Here is a 15,625-nt window from a genome sequence, read left to right as displayed (position 1 = left end):
TCTAAGACCTACTGTACTATTTTGCTATTGGACGTATCACATATGATTGTTATGATTACTATATGACAGATATGATATGAAATATGAGATATTGATCGAACAAATGATCTACTGATGCAATTGACTGTTTTAAATATTGAAAGGACATTCATTCTTAACCCTTTTACACATTTGTAATTCACTGGGCATTAGCTCACAGTTTAATATATATATGTAGGTGGTCAGGCACCGGGGCAAAGTTAGCGACATCGACCTGAATCTATTTTGTCAAGCCAACCTATTGTGCCTCACCGCGAGGTTCCGAACCATTATTGTCAAGGCTTTTTTGGGTGATCTATTTCCACCATTTTTGAATGTTATATAAAATCAAGTGAATGTTGTATCATTTGTTTGGGCTTTGGAATTTAATTCCCTAACATGTTTTTTATTTAGTACTTAAATGTGTTTTGGACTTATATGAATGTTGGTATATGCATTTAAGTTGTTTGTTCATTTAAGTCCTTACAGCTCTTTGGACAAGATGGTTTAATATTTACAGGTTTCCGCCGGCCCCTCTTACTATATAATTGTTATTATTGTTAAACAGGCCTTTGGTAATCACAGATTACTAGCCAGTTACAATGCTAAACCTTTAGGGGTGGGTTTAGGTCATGGCACACCCAAAACAAGGTAACGCATATTTGACTATTCAACTTTCCATTTCACGAAATCGAAAAAGACGTCAATTCTCCATTCACTCATAAATGGCTTTGACGATCCATCTTCACCATGTGTGACTTGTCATGCAGCAAGGAACACGTCACCACTTGGACCCACCTCAGATTACGTGTGGGCCCTACTTAAATGTGGGCTCAAAGATGGCCCAAAATAAGCCTATAAAACCAAAATTTCCAACATGATCAAGATTTAACTGATGCATTGTAAGACTTACATTTAAAATGAATATAAACTTGTCACGACCCAAACTCGCCCTATAAATTTAGCGTCATAACCGGCCAGTAATCTTGGGATTACCAAAGGCCTCTGAACAAATTAAACAAAATATAGGGGCTAACAGAAACAAATACAAACATATAATATCCATAGAGTTATGCAGACATACATGGAACTAAAAATTTAAAAACTTATATTTACATATATATAATGTCATCAGAATGTCAACCTTATGTCATTATATATACAGGTAAACCAAAAGCTTGTCCAAACAAACAAAAGAAAATAACTTAAACTTGCATCATGCCCATAAAACTCGACCACATAACATTTTGGAACCTCCACGGGAGGCATACTGGTTGGCTGACTCAAACAGATCTCCAGGCAATCCTCACTGAGCTTGGTCCCATGCCTGATCACCTGCATACATAAACAATACAGTGAGCTGGAGCTCAGTGAATATCAACAGAGCAAAGGGTTTATGAATGATGTCCATCACAGATTCAAAAATCAGAGTTCATATAAAAAACAAATTTAGATTCACATACTTATAGAGATTTCATAAGCAGTTATATGTGGTACATCTATTAACTATCAGATCAGATTGGTCATAGACCCATATGTATAATCGGTACCGATGACCTTAAAGGTCAACATCTATGTGCACATATAACCATGGTATTGTTACCCCCAGACGAGGGCCACGTGAACATAGGTCTTGGTATTGTTACCCTTGGGTAAGGGCCACATGAACATAGACCACGGTATTGTTACCCTCGGGCAAGGGCCACGTGTATATTGGTCATGGTATTATTACCCCCGAGAGAGGGCCACATGAACTAAGGATGCCACAATTACATTTCAGAAAACTGAACATTCATTCATGATTCACAAAATAACATTTTAAAAAATAGAGCTTATCATATCAGTTAGTGTTAGTAATGGGCGCCCATGTGGCATGACCATTTGAATTTAAATTTGAATCTTATCCAAATAGGTTTTGAAATTGAATTCAAACCTATTTAGGATAACCACTCAGGATACAGATATTATCTCCATTACTGATATGGATAGATAATAATAACATATTATATATCTGGTATATGGGTTATGGGTGATTATGAGAGAAACAACGTATGATCTGAGTTTTACCCATATACTGACTCTCTCCCAAAAACAACGATCAAGTCATTTGCACTGTGATTTGTGTGGGTGATATTCAATCTGTGATATCACTTCACTGCTGGGTTGGTTTATCAGACCCTGGAAGCACGTGATTTATCCACGAGGTTCTATCATCAAAAAGGTATGATCTAAACATTTTATCCGCTGCATGTTTTATACTTTGATTTACATTGGTATCAGAGCCATTGATGGATATTTTCGTGTTTCCTTTAATCATGTGTATATTTTTACATGTGTATGTTTACATTATATACATGAATGTTTGTAAAGGAGAAAAAAATCTACTTTGATTAGATTAAGAGTATAAATATTTTTTTTATGTTCATTAATGTCTTTTTTCATACCATAAACGGTTTTATTTTGAAAAAAGAGTCCGGTAGTACAAAAATCAGACCAGAAAACACCCTGGAAGGCGGTGCGTGGTATGCACGCGCCACCTGACGCCGTGAGCCGCAGCCACGCGCTTCCACGCGCTGCCACGCGCCCACACGCGCCAGATGCCCTACAGACGCACCTGCATGCGCCATCACGCGTGCGTCAGCGGCGCTGTCCACGCGCACGCCGTCCGCGCCTTGCACGCGCGCGGCGTACTGGAGCCGAGCGCCGAGCCCGTTTGAGCTGTGCGTCGAGCCGCACCCAGCCGCGGGCCGAGCCGCGCGCCGAGCCGCGCCAAGCCGTTCCTTGAGTCGACTCGCGCCGAGTTGCGCTGAGCGGCGACGAGCCGAGGCGAGCCGTTTTTCTCGCCTGGCTTGGCTCTAAGGCTCTGTTTGTTTGTTTTTAATTCTGAATTGCGTTAATTGGCCATAATTTATTCGTTATTGCTTTGTTTTAAGCATGGTTGGTACTGTTAGACTCAGAATTAATTTTTCTATATTTTGTAAAATTTTCTTTACGAAAATAAAAAATATTTTTTCTGTGTTAATAATTCATTTTTTATGTTTTAAAATGATTCTGGTATTGCATAAATAATTTTCTGGGGTTGAAATTTTTATTGTGGACTTCTGAAATGTTTTACTATCTACTGGTAATATTGTCTCAGTTTATCAGTTTCTGGATTTTTTTATTTCTATTTTTATGTGTGTTTATTAGTTATTTAAAATTCCAGAATATTTCAGAAAAATTATAGAAAATTTCAAAATGATGTACACTTTAATTATGGCATAATTTGAATATTTAATACAGTATATTATTATTTTTTTTAGAATTTCTAATATGTTGTAATTAGAAAAGCATGATTAGTTATTTATTTATTTATTTGAATTCCATTATTAAATGAATATAGCATGAGTTATTTGTAAATTTACATTAAGATGCTATTGTATGGAATTTATCATGCTTTGTATATGCCATAGTTAGTGGGAGGTTATTCGGTTGAGAGAAATCTTTGTAGATTAACTCCCGAAAACCAATATTTTGTGCATAAATTAAACTAAATTTTGGATAATTGTCACTTGTGGCGCAAGAGATGATTACAAGCATAGCGGATTTTCAATCTTGCGACTTGTGTAATATTGTCACTATTTAATTTAGATTTTTGCGGCAAAATTATATTATGCTAATCAAATTAATCCCAATGCGAATTTCTCTCTAAATTGATTTAGCTTATGGAAGTTAATTTGGTTGACCTAGACTTAGTAGAGATGTTCAAATGTGAACAAACTAATCCCATTCTTTAGATGAGCAAAAGTCTTGGAGACTTTAGGTCAAACCTTAATTGAGCCAAAGTAAGGAAACATGACTCAAAGTCGCCGTGGTTTTGTTGCCTTGTTTGGCACAATAAAAACTAATGTGTGCGCTATGGTTAGCAGCATACTACGTAGTTTTTGGTTGGCGAGTTTTGGAGTTATGAAATTAGTAAGCCCTCAATAGATCAGTATTTGATCTTGACTAATGAACTGAGCGGATTGACTTTGTAATTTGATTTGTAAATAATGTTACATCATTGGATGAAGTAACATTCAAGAGTCACGTCATCCAAGAAATGTGAGCTTAAATAAATTAGTCATTAAGTGTAAGACGAGTAGCCAGTATGAGCAGTGTTTTGCTCTCTACCCAATTATTGGGAGTGGATTGAGTGAAATTTCATGCACTATAATAGTGTGCGTAGAAATATCACGTGAAGTGAAAAGATTAGCGCTTAGAAGCTGCAAAATCTATTAACACTAAGTGAAAAGATTAGCGCTTAGTGGCTGCAAAATCTATTAGCATTGCCAACTTGTCTAAGTTTGGACACTTACTGTTTCCACACTTGAGTGTAAGACATGGATGAGGTGCTTCTTTGTGTGATTCCTTTACTAGGCTAATGTTTTAACATTTACCACTAAGCGCAAACGTTGCAGCATAGTAATGAAAATGTCAAGGCCGACAAGGTTGTTATGACTCTAAGAATTTGACGCATCGCTTGTGAGAGCATTGTGTTGAAATTAGACTCTTTAGCCTCATTCGCGCTTAAGTTACTTCAGGAGCTGCCGTAGGTGATAGCTTATTCTCTCCTTCTTGTGGATAGTAGAATTAATTGCAAGTAACTATGAAGCGAGAAATAGATATGGCAAGAGGAGTATCGTCATCTTTCAATTATATGTATTAAAGTGTATGGAGAATAAAATTGACTTGAAGGTGTAGGGGATTAGCACTTACTAGTTAAATTTGCGACTTAGGCGCAGTTGATATCTCCATGACATCCTTTTATGATCTAGTGAATATGAATTAGTCCTGAGTCATTACCTAGTTGGGCCTAAACCTTTTAAAGTTATCTTCGAGAACTCATACATTAAGATGATTGGAATTAGTTTATGACATTGGTCATGAACCGGTGGCTTATTATACTTAATCACATTAATGAGATGATGACATGATGGTTTGAGTAGGCCTTCTCGGGCCCACTCGCTTATGACATCCTGCTCTCATGTAAATGTGTAACTTTGTTCGCAATGGGTGCGCACAAGTAAGTAGGAAAGCCGTACAAGGTCATTTGATTTGGCGCATTTAGTCCATTATAATATTTGTGACTAGATATGTGTAAGGGTATGATAGCTAAGCCTCAATCTCGACACATTTATAGATCACGATACGCATCTGAGTCAAGACTATTTGATCTCCCATAAGTCAAAAGTTTTGAGATGATTTTTGACATTGCACATATGAGGTTGAGATCAATTAGATAACAGCATTCATGCTTTTAGTTTTGACCAAGGTGGCGAGTATCTATTTGAGTTATTTTTAGAAAACTCTGTGAAGAGAGATGGATGCTTAGAAAATTGATTATTCCTAGTACTCAACAACACAATGGTGTAGTAGAGATAAGGAATTAAATATTGTTAATGTTAGGTGGATAATGGCGCAAAATGTTTCCCAATTGGGAATTGCACTAGTTTGTTGCCTATATCCCTAACTAAGTGCCCTCCATATCAGATTTTACACTCCATTTTGAGTAAGAGGTTAGCAGAGAGCTATCTATGGGCGATCTGTAACCGTTAAGTAGCTTATCTTTATGTTACTTCTCATAAGATTGTGAAGTTAAGACCTAGGGTTCTATAGCGCATCATTGTGTGCTGTCTTGTAAACACAAAGGGTTGTGTGGCGCATTATTGTATGCGGTCATGCAAACCCTCCGGGTCATGTGCATATAGGTAAGCAGCTTTGTGGTAGTGTAACTAAGTCACATAAAGTTTTATTAGTAAAGGTGACGTGAATAGAGTTTTCGGAACTCTATAAGATGGAGAATTCCAAGCATAGCGCTCTATGTAGCCTAGTTGAGAATGGAAAGAAATTTCTAATATCCTAGGGACAGTGGGAGCGATGTGCCTACTAATGGATTACTCCATTAGAGAAGAATACTCTACATTCTTAGTTGCGTGGTAGCGAATGTGAAAATTTTCCACATCATCACTGGGTGATTAAGAGGGAAACATTCATGATTGCTTCGCAAGATAATAAAGAGCCTAGGATAATGCCCAAGGCTCTAGTCCCCTATTTTTAGAAAGTGGATCAATGTTGTGCAGTTTAAGACAAAGTCTTTGAGGATTAACCTTTTTATAATTTGGTTGACTTTCCATTATGACGCAAAAAGTTGTGCGTAATTTGGATAATCATTGTTAAGGCATAAGGCTCGCTAGATACCGAAAAGTCGCACCATTGAGGAAAGTGTAGACCATGAGAAGACTTCCTCCTGGGGAGTGAGGTTATTTTGACTTAGGCTATGATTGACATAAGTTCGGAACATTGATTTGTGGACATTGTGACCCAACTTCTCGTTGGAGAATTGGATAAGTAGATCCGTAGGGATTTATCTTCTGTTTTTTTATGGTGAAAAGTTAGGTACGCAAAAAGGTTGCTAGTTCCAATAAATCTTTTACAGCCTAAAACAGTTTTCCAAATAGTGGTTCTTAGATTTCGTCAAGCCATGATAGGCCAACGATGATCGATGAAGACCACTGAGGCATGATCAATAGTCCAAAAAGAAGTTTTTCCTTACTTAGTCATTATGAGCCAGGAATTTATAAGGTTGTCGCCACCTAGGGTGGGTAGTCCTCTATTTTAGATATGATGGACATGGGTGATGTAATTTATATGCTCGGATGTACGATCCTTAGGGATTTCTTTGGAAGAATTCATGTTTTGTCTTCGATGACTTACATAAGGAATATCCTAGAACGATTCTAGATGCAAAATTACAAACTTATTGACTTACCTATCAGTAAAAGCCAGAGCCTTAGCTATTAAGTGAATCCTCAGATTGTCTTTGGGAGAAACAGATGACCTATATTCCTTGATCTTTTCTTTGTTGTGGAAGCCTAAAGTACGCTATGTGGGCGTATTCGGCATGATAAGTGTTATCTTTGGTAAATGGTCAACTGAGTTGTTTAGACATTGACCTTGCTCATTAGACTGTGGATAAAATGCTTTATTAGAAGCATATTAATTTGCTCCTTGTAAGATTCAATGCGCTAGTTGGGCGCATCTGCGCTAGTTGGGCGCATTAAGAATGAACGCAAATTGGTCACCAAAAAATATCTTTAGAGAGGTTATTGCGCAAGAGGTAGTGATCTTAAATCATTTCATGTGAGGCGCACATGGTGGATTCCGTTGTATATACTTATCGCAAGAGGTGCTGATAAGGCTTATGTTTGGAATCTATAATTGCGCAAGCTGTGGTCAATTTTTTTTTTAAAATCGATCACTTATTTTGAGATGATGGGATGTTGACACTATTATGGTTTGTGTCATAATGATTAACAGATAATGATGTCAGCAGGCAAGATTGGTTCACTCACACGAGCAATCGCCCTTGGCGCTTGGGAGCAAGCAAGGATGAGACTGGCGGTTTATTTTTATTTGGAGCCAAGAGAGGCTTAAATCATCCACTATGTATGTCGCCTTGGTTATAACCAAGATGAGGTCGTGTTAAGGACCAAACATGGATGTTAGTACCCACTTTCCATGTTGTGCCTGTTATGATTAGCCAGACGCGAGATCTCATTTGGCGCCTAGAAGGCGAGCAAATAGAGAATTCGGGTTAGGCGCTAGAAAGTGACTAGAATAATATCTGTACGGTGTATCAAGTATGACGTCACTCTTTATGGAAGAGTTACTCCACCGTAGCATGTATTCATACTATATGTGCTTAGCGACCGAGTAATAAGGTAAGAGAATGGATCCCTGCTTCCTCACCGTGTGAGTCTTACGTGTCATTATTGATATGACTTCACTATGTATCCTTTTGTGACTTTTGACTATGTCATAAGGTAAGGGATTGATGTTCTGCTACTTTGGTATGTTGCCTGCGGCCATGTATGATTCGGCCTTAAGGGACATCACTGGGAAAGCGGTCAATCCTAAACTAAATGGCATGAGGGCAAAGGGAAGATCATCTAGTATTACACCACCGTTGTATATTCACTGCCGACAACTCACATCGCTCTGTATAAAAAGCGAATTGAGTGTGGATATATTGCAAGAATTGAGAGGGTCAAACATGCTCTTTTTGAGGGATTAGAGATGTTTTTTGGACCGGTGTAATTAGATGGGTCTGGGGTATATGAGATACTATTTCTATTCTTTTTGGGTTGATGTCTCTATGCTGGCTCATTTTGAGTTTCTAGTATAGAGCTCCCACATGCAGGTGTTCTCAGCAGTCGCACGGTGCAGTGGCTAGTATGAGATTGTTTATTTTTGGGAGATTGAGATAGAGATGTGGCAGTGTCATGCCAACTCATGTGCGAGTGGGAGATGTTAGTAATGGGCGCCCATGTGGCATGACCATTTGAATTTAAATTTGAATCTTATCCAAATAGGTTTTGAAATTGAATTCAAACCTATTTAGGATAACCACTTAGGATACAGATATTATCTCCATTACTGATATGGATAGATAATAATAACATATTATATATCTGGTATATGGGTTATGGGTGATTATGAGAGAAACAACGTATGATCTGAGTTTTACCCATATACTGACTTTCTCCCAAAAACAACAATCAAGTCATTTGCACTGTGATTTGTGTGGGTGATATTCAATCTGTGATATTACTTCACTGCTGGGTTGGTTTATCAGACCCTGGAAGCACGTGATTTATCCACGAGGTTCTATCATCAAAAAGGTATGATCTAAACATTTTATCCGCTGCATGTTTTATACTTTGATTTACAGTTAGAAAATACTTATAATCAAACATAACTTTACAGAGTTGTTACTTACAGATAGCTCTAGTAGCAGAACATGTCACATGAACAGAACAGATTGATCAGGCGGGCAACAACATATGACCTACACAAACACCTAACGGGTACACATTGAAACACACGCTCGAAAAATACTTAACTCATTTCTTTTCTATTTTGGTGTGTTTCTAATCCTTATCCTCATTATTATGTTTTAATTCAGGCTTAAGAAAGCTTAAGATGCAATGAGGATGCCAAAATGTAATTTGAAACACTGAGTCAAATTTGCTGAAAACAAGGTATTTGCTCGAGTGTAACTTTGGTCACTCGAGCGGTCTGTAAAACTCTGCAATAGTACTGGTTGCTTGATTTTTTATGCCCGACGGTCGCTCGAGCCAAAGACTGAATAAATGTAGGTTCGCTCAAGCGCACACTTTGTCGCTTGAGCCATAATGTAATTGTCTGGAAAATTTCTAGGAGCTCGAATTTTAAGCTCGAGCTCAACTTCATACACTCGAGCTAAGATTCAAAAATAAGGGTGGTCGCTCAAGCGCAACTTGTTTCGCTCGAGCTAACCTCCAAACTCTGCAAAACTACTGGGAGCTCGTATTCTTCGCTCGAGCGCAAACTCCATCGCTCGAGTGAAGCCTACGAATTTTGAAATTTCCAGATTGCACTCCCAGCTTCAAAACTTGATTTCAAAGCACCAAAACGCATCCTTTTGGGCCAAAACTTGATAAAACATTTGTAAACTCATAGGACTTCATGAATTGAAGACCGTTTCGCCAAAATCAAGCCAAAAAACAAGTGAATTATTCAAAAGCAAACTTGACATTTTGAAAACATAACATGCAAGTAATGACTTGAAATTTTAGCTTCCAAAACATGCACAAATGGAATGTTTAAGTACAAAACCACAATGAGCTCTCATAATATAACAAAAATAAGCTCTTGCTTGTAAGAATTTGTTGAAATCAAAACTCAAAATCCATAAATTATGCATGCATGTATGTTATGATCTTCTTTCCTACTTCATTAGCTTAATTCTTACATTTCCTAGCTTAACTCTCTTGAATTCATGCATTAACCAACTCAATTACAAGACTAAAGGCTTAAATTCTTACCTTAGGTGCTCAATTGTATTCTAGATGTTTAATTGATTGAGTTTCCAAGTCAAATTCTTCAACTTCCTCTAATTCTCCTCAAGCTTGAATTTAACCTACCCCTCTCTCTCTCTCTCTCTCTGTATATATATATATATATACTAGCGTATGCTCATGATGCCTGAAGGCACGGTGTAAATAATGTTGTGATCAAAATACAGTTGTAATTCATACGTATCATATTAAAATTTATTATGAAGTCTGTAATTTTTTTGACAAAAATATTGAAAAAATATAAAGAAATACTATTCTTTTTAAAAAATTATAACAATTTTGCTTGTATCATAATTTTTATAAAACTCAAATAAAATAATAACGAAATAACCCAAAACTCCGGTAATGCGGCTCATAGAGAAGCATCGGAATACTCCCATTGCCGGTAAACAAATAATTATTCTGTTGTTTATACCCATTGATATATATAATACTACCAAATAAATAATTATTATGTTGTTTAAGAATTTCAATTTAGTAGTTTGTCCAACAAACAATAAAACCTAAATAAATTAAGATTTTAAAAATAAAAATAATAATAAATACAATATTTTGATTTCCCAAAAGTCGTGAAATTTTTTGACGTCTTCCTGGTTGGTGGTGGGTCACCCAAAGCTCTTTCTTTTTATTTTCATTTTTATTTTATTTTATTTTATTTATTATTTTAGACTTCATTCTCTATCGCTTTTCCTGCTTGCTTTTTCCATCCAACCAATCACATTCCGCCTGCATGGTCATCGTTTTGATGAAATAATTTGAAGCTTACAACAACTTGAAAGTGCTCAAAAAGTTTAATTATCCTTGGCAAACGACCATAATTTATCTGTTAATAGATTCTAGCACCTTTAGATTTTAACACCTTGAAACTACTGATTTATCTGGTAATAGATTCTAACACCTTCAGATTTTAACACCTTCAAACTATTAATCTATCTGGTAATAGATTCTAACCAAGCAAGTCCCCAGGGTTGGTTTGGAGTTTTAAAAATGTATATCCGTATCTAAATTAATTACAAGATTAAAATATAATTAAATTTAAAAGTATTGATTTAAAATGTAATTTATCAAATTTATTGACTTTGAAATGAATTTTGTAAAAGTACCCAAACATAAATAGACCCCAATAAAATTAAAGTAAAAATTGAAAAATATAATTTATTATAAGAATTTGAAGTCAAAATTCTATTAATAAAAAAACTCTTGTTTTCAGCTTTTAAACAAATCACACCACTCCCATTATTTCTTCTCTTTCTCAAAATTCACTTTTATGATATTTTTTTAAGATAATCCAATTTGAACCTAATTTAAATTTTGAGTTCAAATTTATCTACACACACACAAAAAAAAAAAACATTTTCTACATAAACATAACTCAAACTCAATTTAAACTCAATTTTCATACAAATTTAAATTCACCATTTTTTTTAACAGAGCTCAATTTAAACTCCATTTAAATTTTGAGTTTAAATTTATCCACAAAAAAAAAAACCAACATTTTCTACAAACATTTTCCAAAAAGAGTGGATTTGAAAAAAAAAAAAAAAAAAAAAAAAATTAAACCCACTTTCTAGTGGGTTTGAAAACCAACTTTTGCAGTGGATTTGAAAACCAACATTTTCTAGTGTATGCTCGTGTCTAAAGGCACGGAGGAAATTATATTGAGTTTAATCTTCCCCTATCTAATCTTTTATGTAGTACATGAAAAATTTATTCACAAAATAATTTTGGAGAAAATTGTTCCTTTCTTATAGCATCACTATTATTCTTAAAGTTATCAATCTTTCTTGTTCTAATTGAAGAGGTTGGTCTCATTTGAACTTAGGCTAAAATTAGAAAATAATATAATCTCTGTGATTGCAATATTAACAAACCATCTCTAATGTTTAAAAAGAAAAGGCATGGAAAGAAAAATCATACACTGCCGTTCACCCCCATTGTGCAAAATTGAAGTGTATCAAAGCCCAAAGTTTAGCAGGAAAAATGTCTTAGTTAGTTAAGTAAAATGTATGATTAGCAAACTCATGAACATATTACACTTAAGTTTCAGTGAGATTACAGTATTAGTTAGTTACAACACACATTTCACTTTTCTAAGCTCTCAGACTCTTCATATTACACTTCTCTCTTGCTAAAGCTTAATTATAAACCAATCACAGAGAAACAGAAAAATAGAAAGTAAAAAAAAAAAAAAGACAGATGATTAGATGAGTAGTCTTAATTCCAGTCTAGACGATTCCAATATTAGATAACTATCTGTTGGACTGAGGCCATGGTCCAAATAATGTTTAAGAGAACTCAGAAATATAGACAGATGAGCAGTAGTTGGACATTCTAGCATTAAAAAATCCTTGTGTTCATCAATAGTGCAGAACAATGATTCAACCTAACCAATACAGGTTTAAATTATGCATGACATTTACTTCCAGGCCAACAGTGAATAAATTATCCCAAAATGATAGTAATTTGTTGTTATGTTAGATATAAGCTAGCCGTTCATACCATGTGGAGGAGCACCCATGTCTAAAGCCTCCAAAAGATAGCCAAATTTTGCTTCAGCCTATAGACAAAACAAAGCCCATTTTACATTTGGGTCAATAGTTTCTAGATTTAACATCCGACTATTCCTTTCCTTGGGGGCAATAAGTATTAACACATTAATCTAAGGAAATTCAAAAGTTCCAAGTGGTGTCCAATTGGAACTCACCTTTAAATGGTAAATATATGTGGTTGTATCTATCATTTCAAAAATATTTTAACTAAAAAGAAAATAAAAATCAGAAAATAGTGTGCAAACAACAGTGATCTACCCAAAACTTGCGAGGAACTATTTTCCAAAGTGCCAGCATCACATGTGTTTCAATTCAATGTAGTGTGCACACCACAGTGATCTAATATCTTGAAGAATTGGTCCATGCATGAAAATATATTGATGATTGTTAGTAGTACAATGAAAATTTTGGCCCATAGAAGTATGAAAACCATGATAATATTAATATCAGGTAATTCAAAAGATCTACGTACAAGAGGATACTTTCTTCAATTTGGTACTTACATATTGCAGGTAATTCATGGGAATATAAAAATAATTTACAACGTAAGAGATAAAACACAACCCTAGTAATTAATAATTGAGCAACCCAACCAGTATTCGTTAAGTGTCTCCTCACCTATTCAGGAGAAATGCCAACAAATTCCAAAACATTTTCTTGAATCTCATGCTTATAAATTCTCAAGCTTCCTCCACCAATCTGATAGCACCACAGCAATTAAGTATTGCACCTTTGAATTTCACATGTTAAGTATTGGCAAAAGATCAATTTTGCAACTAACAGAGAATAAAGTACATATTTATATACCTCAACTTCGTTGTAAACCATGTCATAAGTGAAGGCACAGGCAGAGGACAGATCCTTCATATCTTCAGGGTTTGAGGCAGTGAAAAGGTGATGCAAGGCCTGCAACGGAACAAAATTACCATGATCTTAACAATTATAAACCATTTGAAGAAGCAATTTGTCTCCCACTATTTCACTTTTTGCCTCCCTTTATCTCTACTCCCCCTCATCCTACACCCATAGACCCTATCTATTTTTTAATTTATGTAACAAATATTTTTTGCACCCAAATAGATGTGGCATCCACCTAGGAAACTGCTATATATCAAAAAAATGTTTAACAGAGACACATCCATATAGAGGGAAAAGAGAGATTTATTTACCTAGAAAAAGGTTCTTTATTTGATAACCTTTCACAACCACTCCAAGCACAACAAATTAAAATAGTTTACACTAAAGTAAAATTCAATAATTTCATGGCTTTTCATAGAAACCCATATAAACATAAACCAGAGTAGATACTCATAGAAACCAATATAAGAGAGAGACAGAGAAAAAACATACCATTTGTTGGATGTCAAGAGTAGATGGTGGTCTCTGCTCACAAACTCATTTCATGGAGAATATCTATATTTATATATTTATATACATTTATTTGAATATATATGAAATCTAGTATATGCTAGAGAGACAGAGAGAGTAAACTCACGGAGATGAGTGGAAAGTGCCAAAGCCGGAAATCAAAACCCATCAAATCTGCAGAGAGAGTAAACTCTAGTATATGAATTTCTACGGATTTCTGTGGATTAAACCCATCAAAAGCCATCAAACCTATCAAACCCATTTCAGAAATCACAACCACAACAAATTAAAATAGTTTACACCAAATTAAAATTGGAGGCTTACAGTTTTACCATCTCTCTGCATTTGCTTTGGGAAGACATGGTGGCCAACTCATCAAACCCTCGACGGTGGAGGACGATATGAGATCTGAGATCTGGGAGGGAGAAGAGTGGCTGTTGGTGGAGATCGGAGGTGACGCAACGATGGAAGCGAAGTGACAGTGGAGAGGAGGGAGAGATCTCTAAGGAGAGAGAGAGAGAGAGAGAGAGAGAGAGAGAGTGAGTGAGTGAGTGAGACCTAAGAAGTTGGAGAGAGAGAAAGTGTGCAAATAATGTTTGGGTGCAGGAAAGAGAGAGGATTGTTTTGGGCTGGATGTTGAAAATATCACAAAGCATCTTTAGCCCTTAATGATTAAAAACAAGTCATCTCAGCCGTTGAAATAAAATGTATCTCTGATACATTTTGAGACAAATTCAAAAATCTTCCTCTCTTATTATATATATATATATATATATATTTGAGCTCAAGAAGATGATAGGAAATGTTTTGCTAAGCTTGCTTTCACATATTTATAGGTTAGATTAACTTAAGCTAATTAAATAAGATTGGAGCTAAGCTAGTTTACTTTAATAATCATTTTATTCTAATTATTTGATTCTGAATCGAAATCCAATTAAAATTACCATAAAATTCTAAATAACACATACACGGAGTCAATTTCGCGTTCGGATCCCGATAAGGCTTTTCAATTCGCATAATGAAACAGAAATACAGACAGATATTTCTACGATCGACAGATTCAACAACATATAACACATATAACACACAATTATGTTTCCATCATAATTACTTATTAGGCATTCTTAAGTAAGGTTTATTAGCTAATCACAGATCGGAGTTGTTACAGAACCATACAATGATCTTTCTTGAGATATTTCCATGCATGAGTTTTATGTACATAGCATTGTTCATTTATTAATGGGTAAATTACTCTTACACCTCTGAGGTTTAGATTTAATACATATTATCCCTTGTCGTTTGAGAAATTACACTAACCCTCTATCACTATAATTATTTAAACATAATGAAAATACTGAACTCATGCACTCTTTCTTTTGTTAATTTGCTTTACTTTCTCCGTATATTTTTTTTTTCCTTTACTTTTTTTTTTCAATGTAATTTCTTTTGTTTTTCTATTAGGAGTTGTTACCTTTTATATAAGTAGCGGGTCTGTGAAATGAGACTATTAATTATAGGGGTAAGAATGTAATTTTTAAAACGTTAGTAGTGAAATGTAATTAGATCAAATCTCAAGGGGTGTTAGCGTAATTTACCCTTTATTTTAATTAGTTAAAAAACAATGAATGACCCATCTAATATAATTTGTAATTTTTTTTTTTGAAAAAAAAACGTCACCTAAATAATATTATATGATATTCAAAAACTACCTAAGAATTGTTTTAAAAATAGTAGATAGGATTTGAAGCAAAGGTATAAAAAAGCGGAAAC

General features: G+C 35.1%; 1 protein-coding gene across 13 annotated transcripts; it reads right to left on the bottom strand.

The window, feature by feature from the left end:
* Positions 1–1,107: 1,107 nt before the first annotated feature.
* LOC114294039 (aspartate--tRNA ligase, chloroplastic/mitochondrial) lies at positions 1,108–14,596 on the bottom strand. Of its 13 annotated transcripts, none has more exons than XR_014334798.1 (6): positions 14,188–14,596; positions 13,983–14,104; positions 13,295–13,393; positions 13,106–13,217; positions 12,438–12,495; positions 1,108–1,353 (listed from the first exon to the last, which is right to left on the bottom strand). XR_014334798.1 is itself a non-coding variant. In XM_028238134.2 (5 exons), exons 1-4 carry the CDS (start codon positions 14,198–14,200, stop codon positions 13,106–13,108), a joined length of 315 nt encoding a protein of 104 aa, XP_028093935.2. In that variant the 5' UTR covers positions 14,201–14,596; the 3' UTR covers positions 1,123–1,353. The 13 variants fall into 13 exon arrangements, 4 of the variants coding, with proteins under 4 accessions (XP_028093935.2, XP_028093934.2, XP_028093937.2 ...); XR_014334797.1 differs by having other exon boundaries at positions 1,120–1,353; positions 13,106–13,186; XR_003640333.2 differs by lacking the exon at positions 12,438–12,495 and having other exon boundaries at positions 1,110–1,353.
* Between the last annotated feature and the right edge of the window lie 1,029 nt (positions 14,597–15,625).

Source organism: Camellia sinensis, chromosome 7, assembly GCF_055761805.1.
Source record: "Camellia sinensis isolate YWXY chromosome 7, ASM5576180v1, whole genome shotgun sequence".
Taxonomy (NCBI): Eukaryota; Viridiplantae; Streptophyta; class Magnoliopsida; order Ericales; family Theaceae; genus Camellia; species Camellia sinensis.
The sequence above is the reverse complement of the archived record's forward strand: the minus strand, read 5'-3'. Positions and strand labels throughout refer to the sequence as shown.

Excerpts from the sequence above, each read along its gene's own strand:
- LOC114294039 (XM_028238134.2), bottom strand. Across the intron at positions 13,394-13,982 it reads GGCACTTTCCACTCATCTCC|GCCTTGCATCACCTTTTCAC; the intron begins GTGAGTTTACTC and ends GTTCCGTTGCAG. Across the intron at positions 13,187-13,294 it reads TGGTTTACAACGAAGTTGAG|ATTGGTGGAGGAAGCTTGAG; the intron begins GTATATAAATAT and ends TGGTGCTATCAG.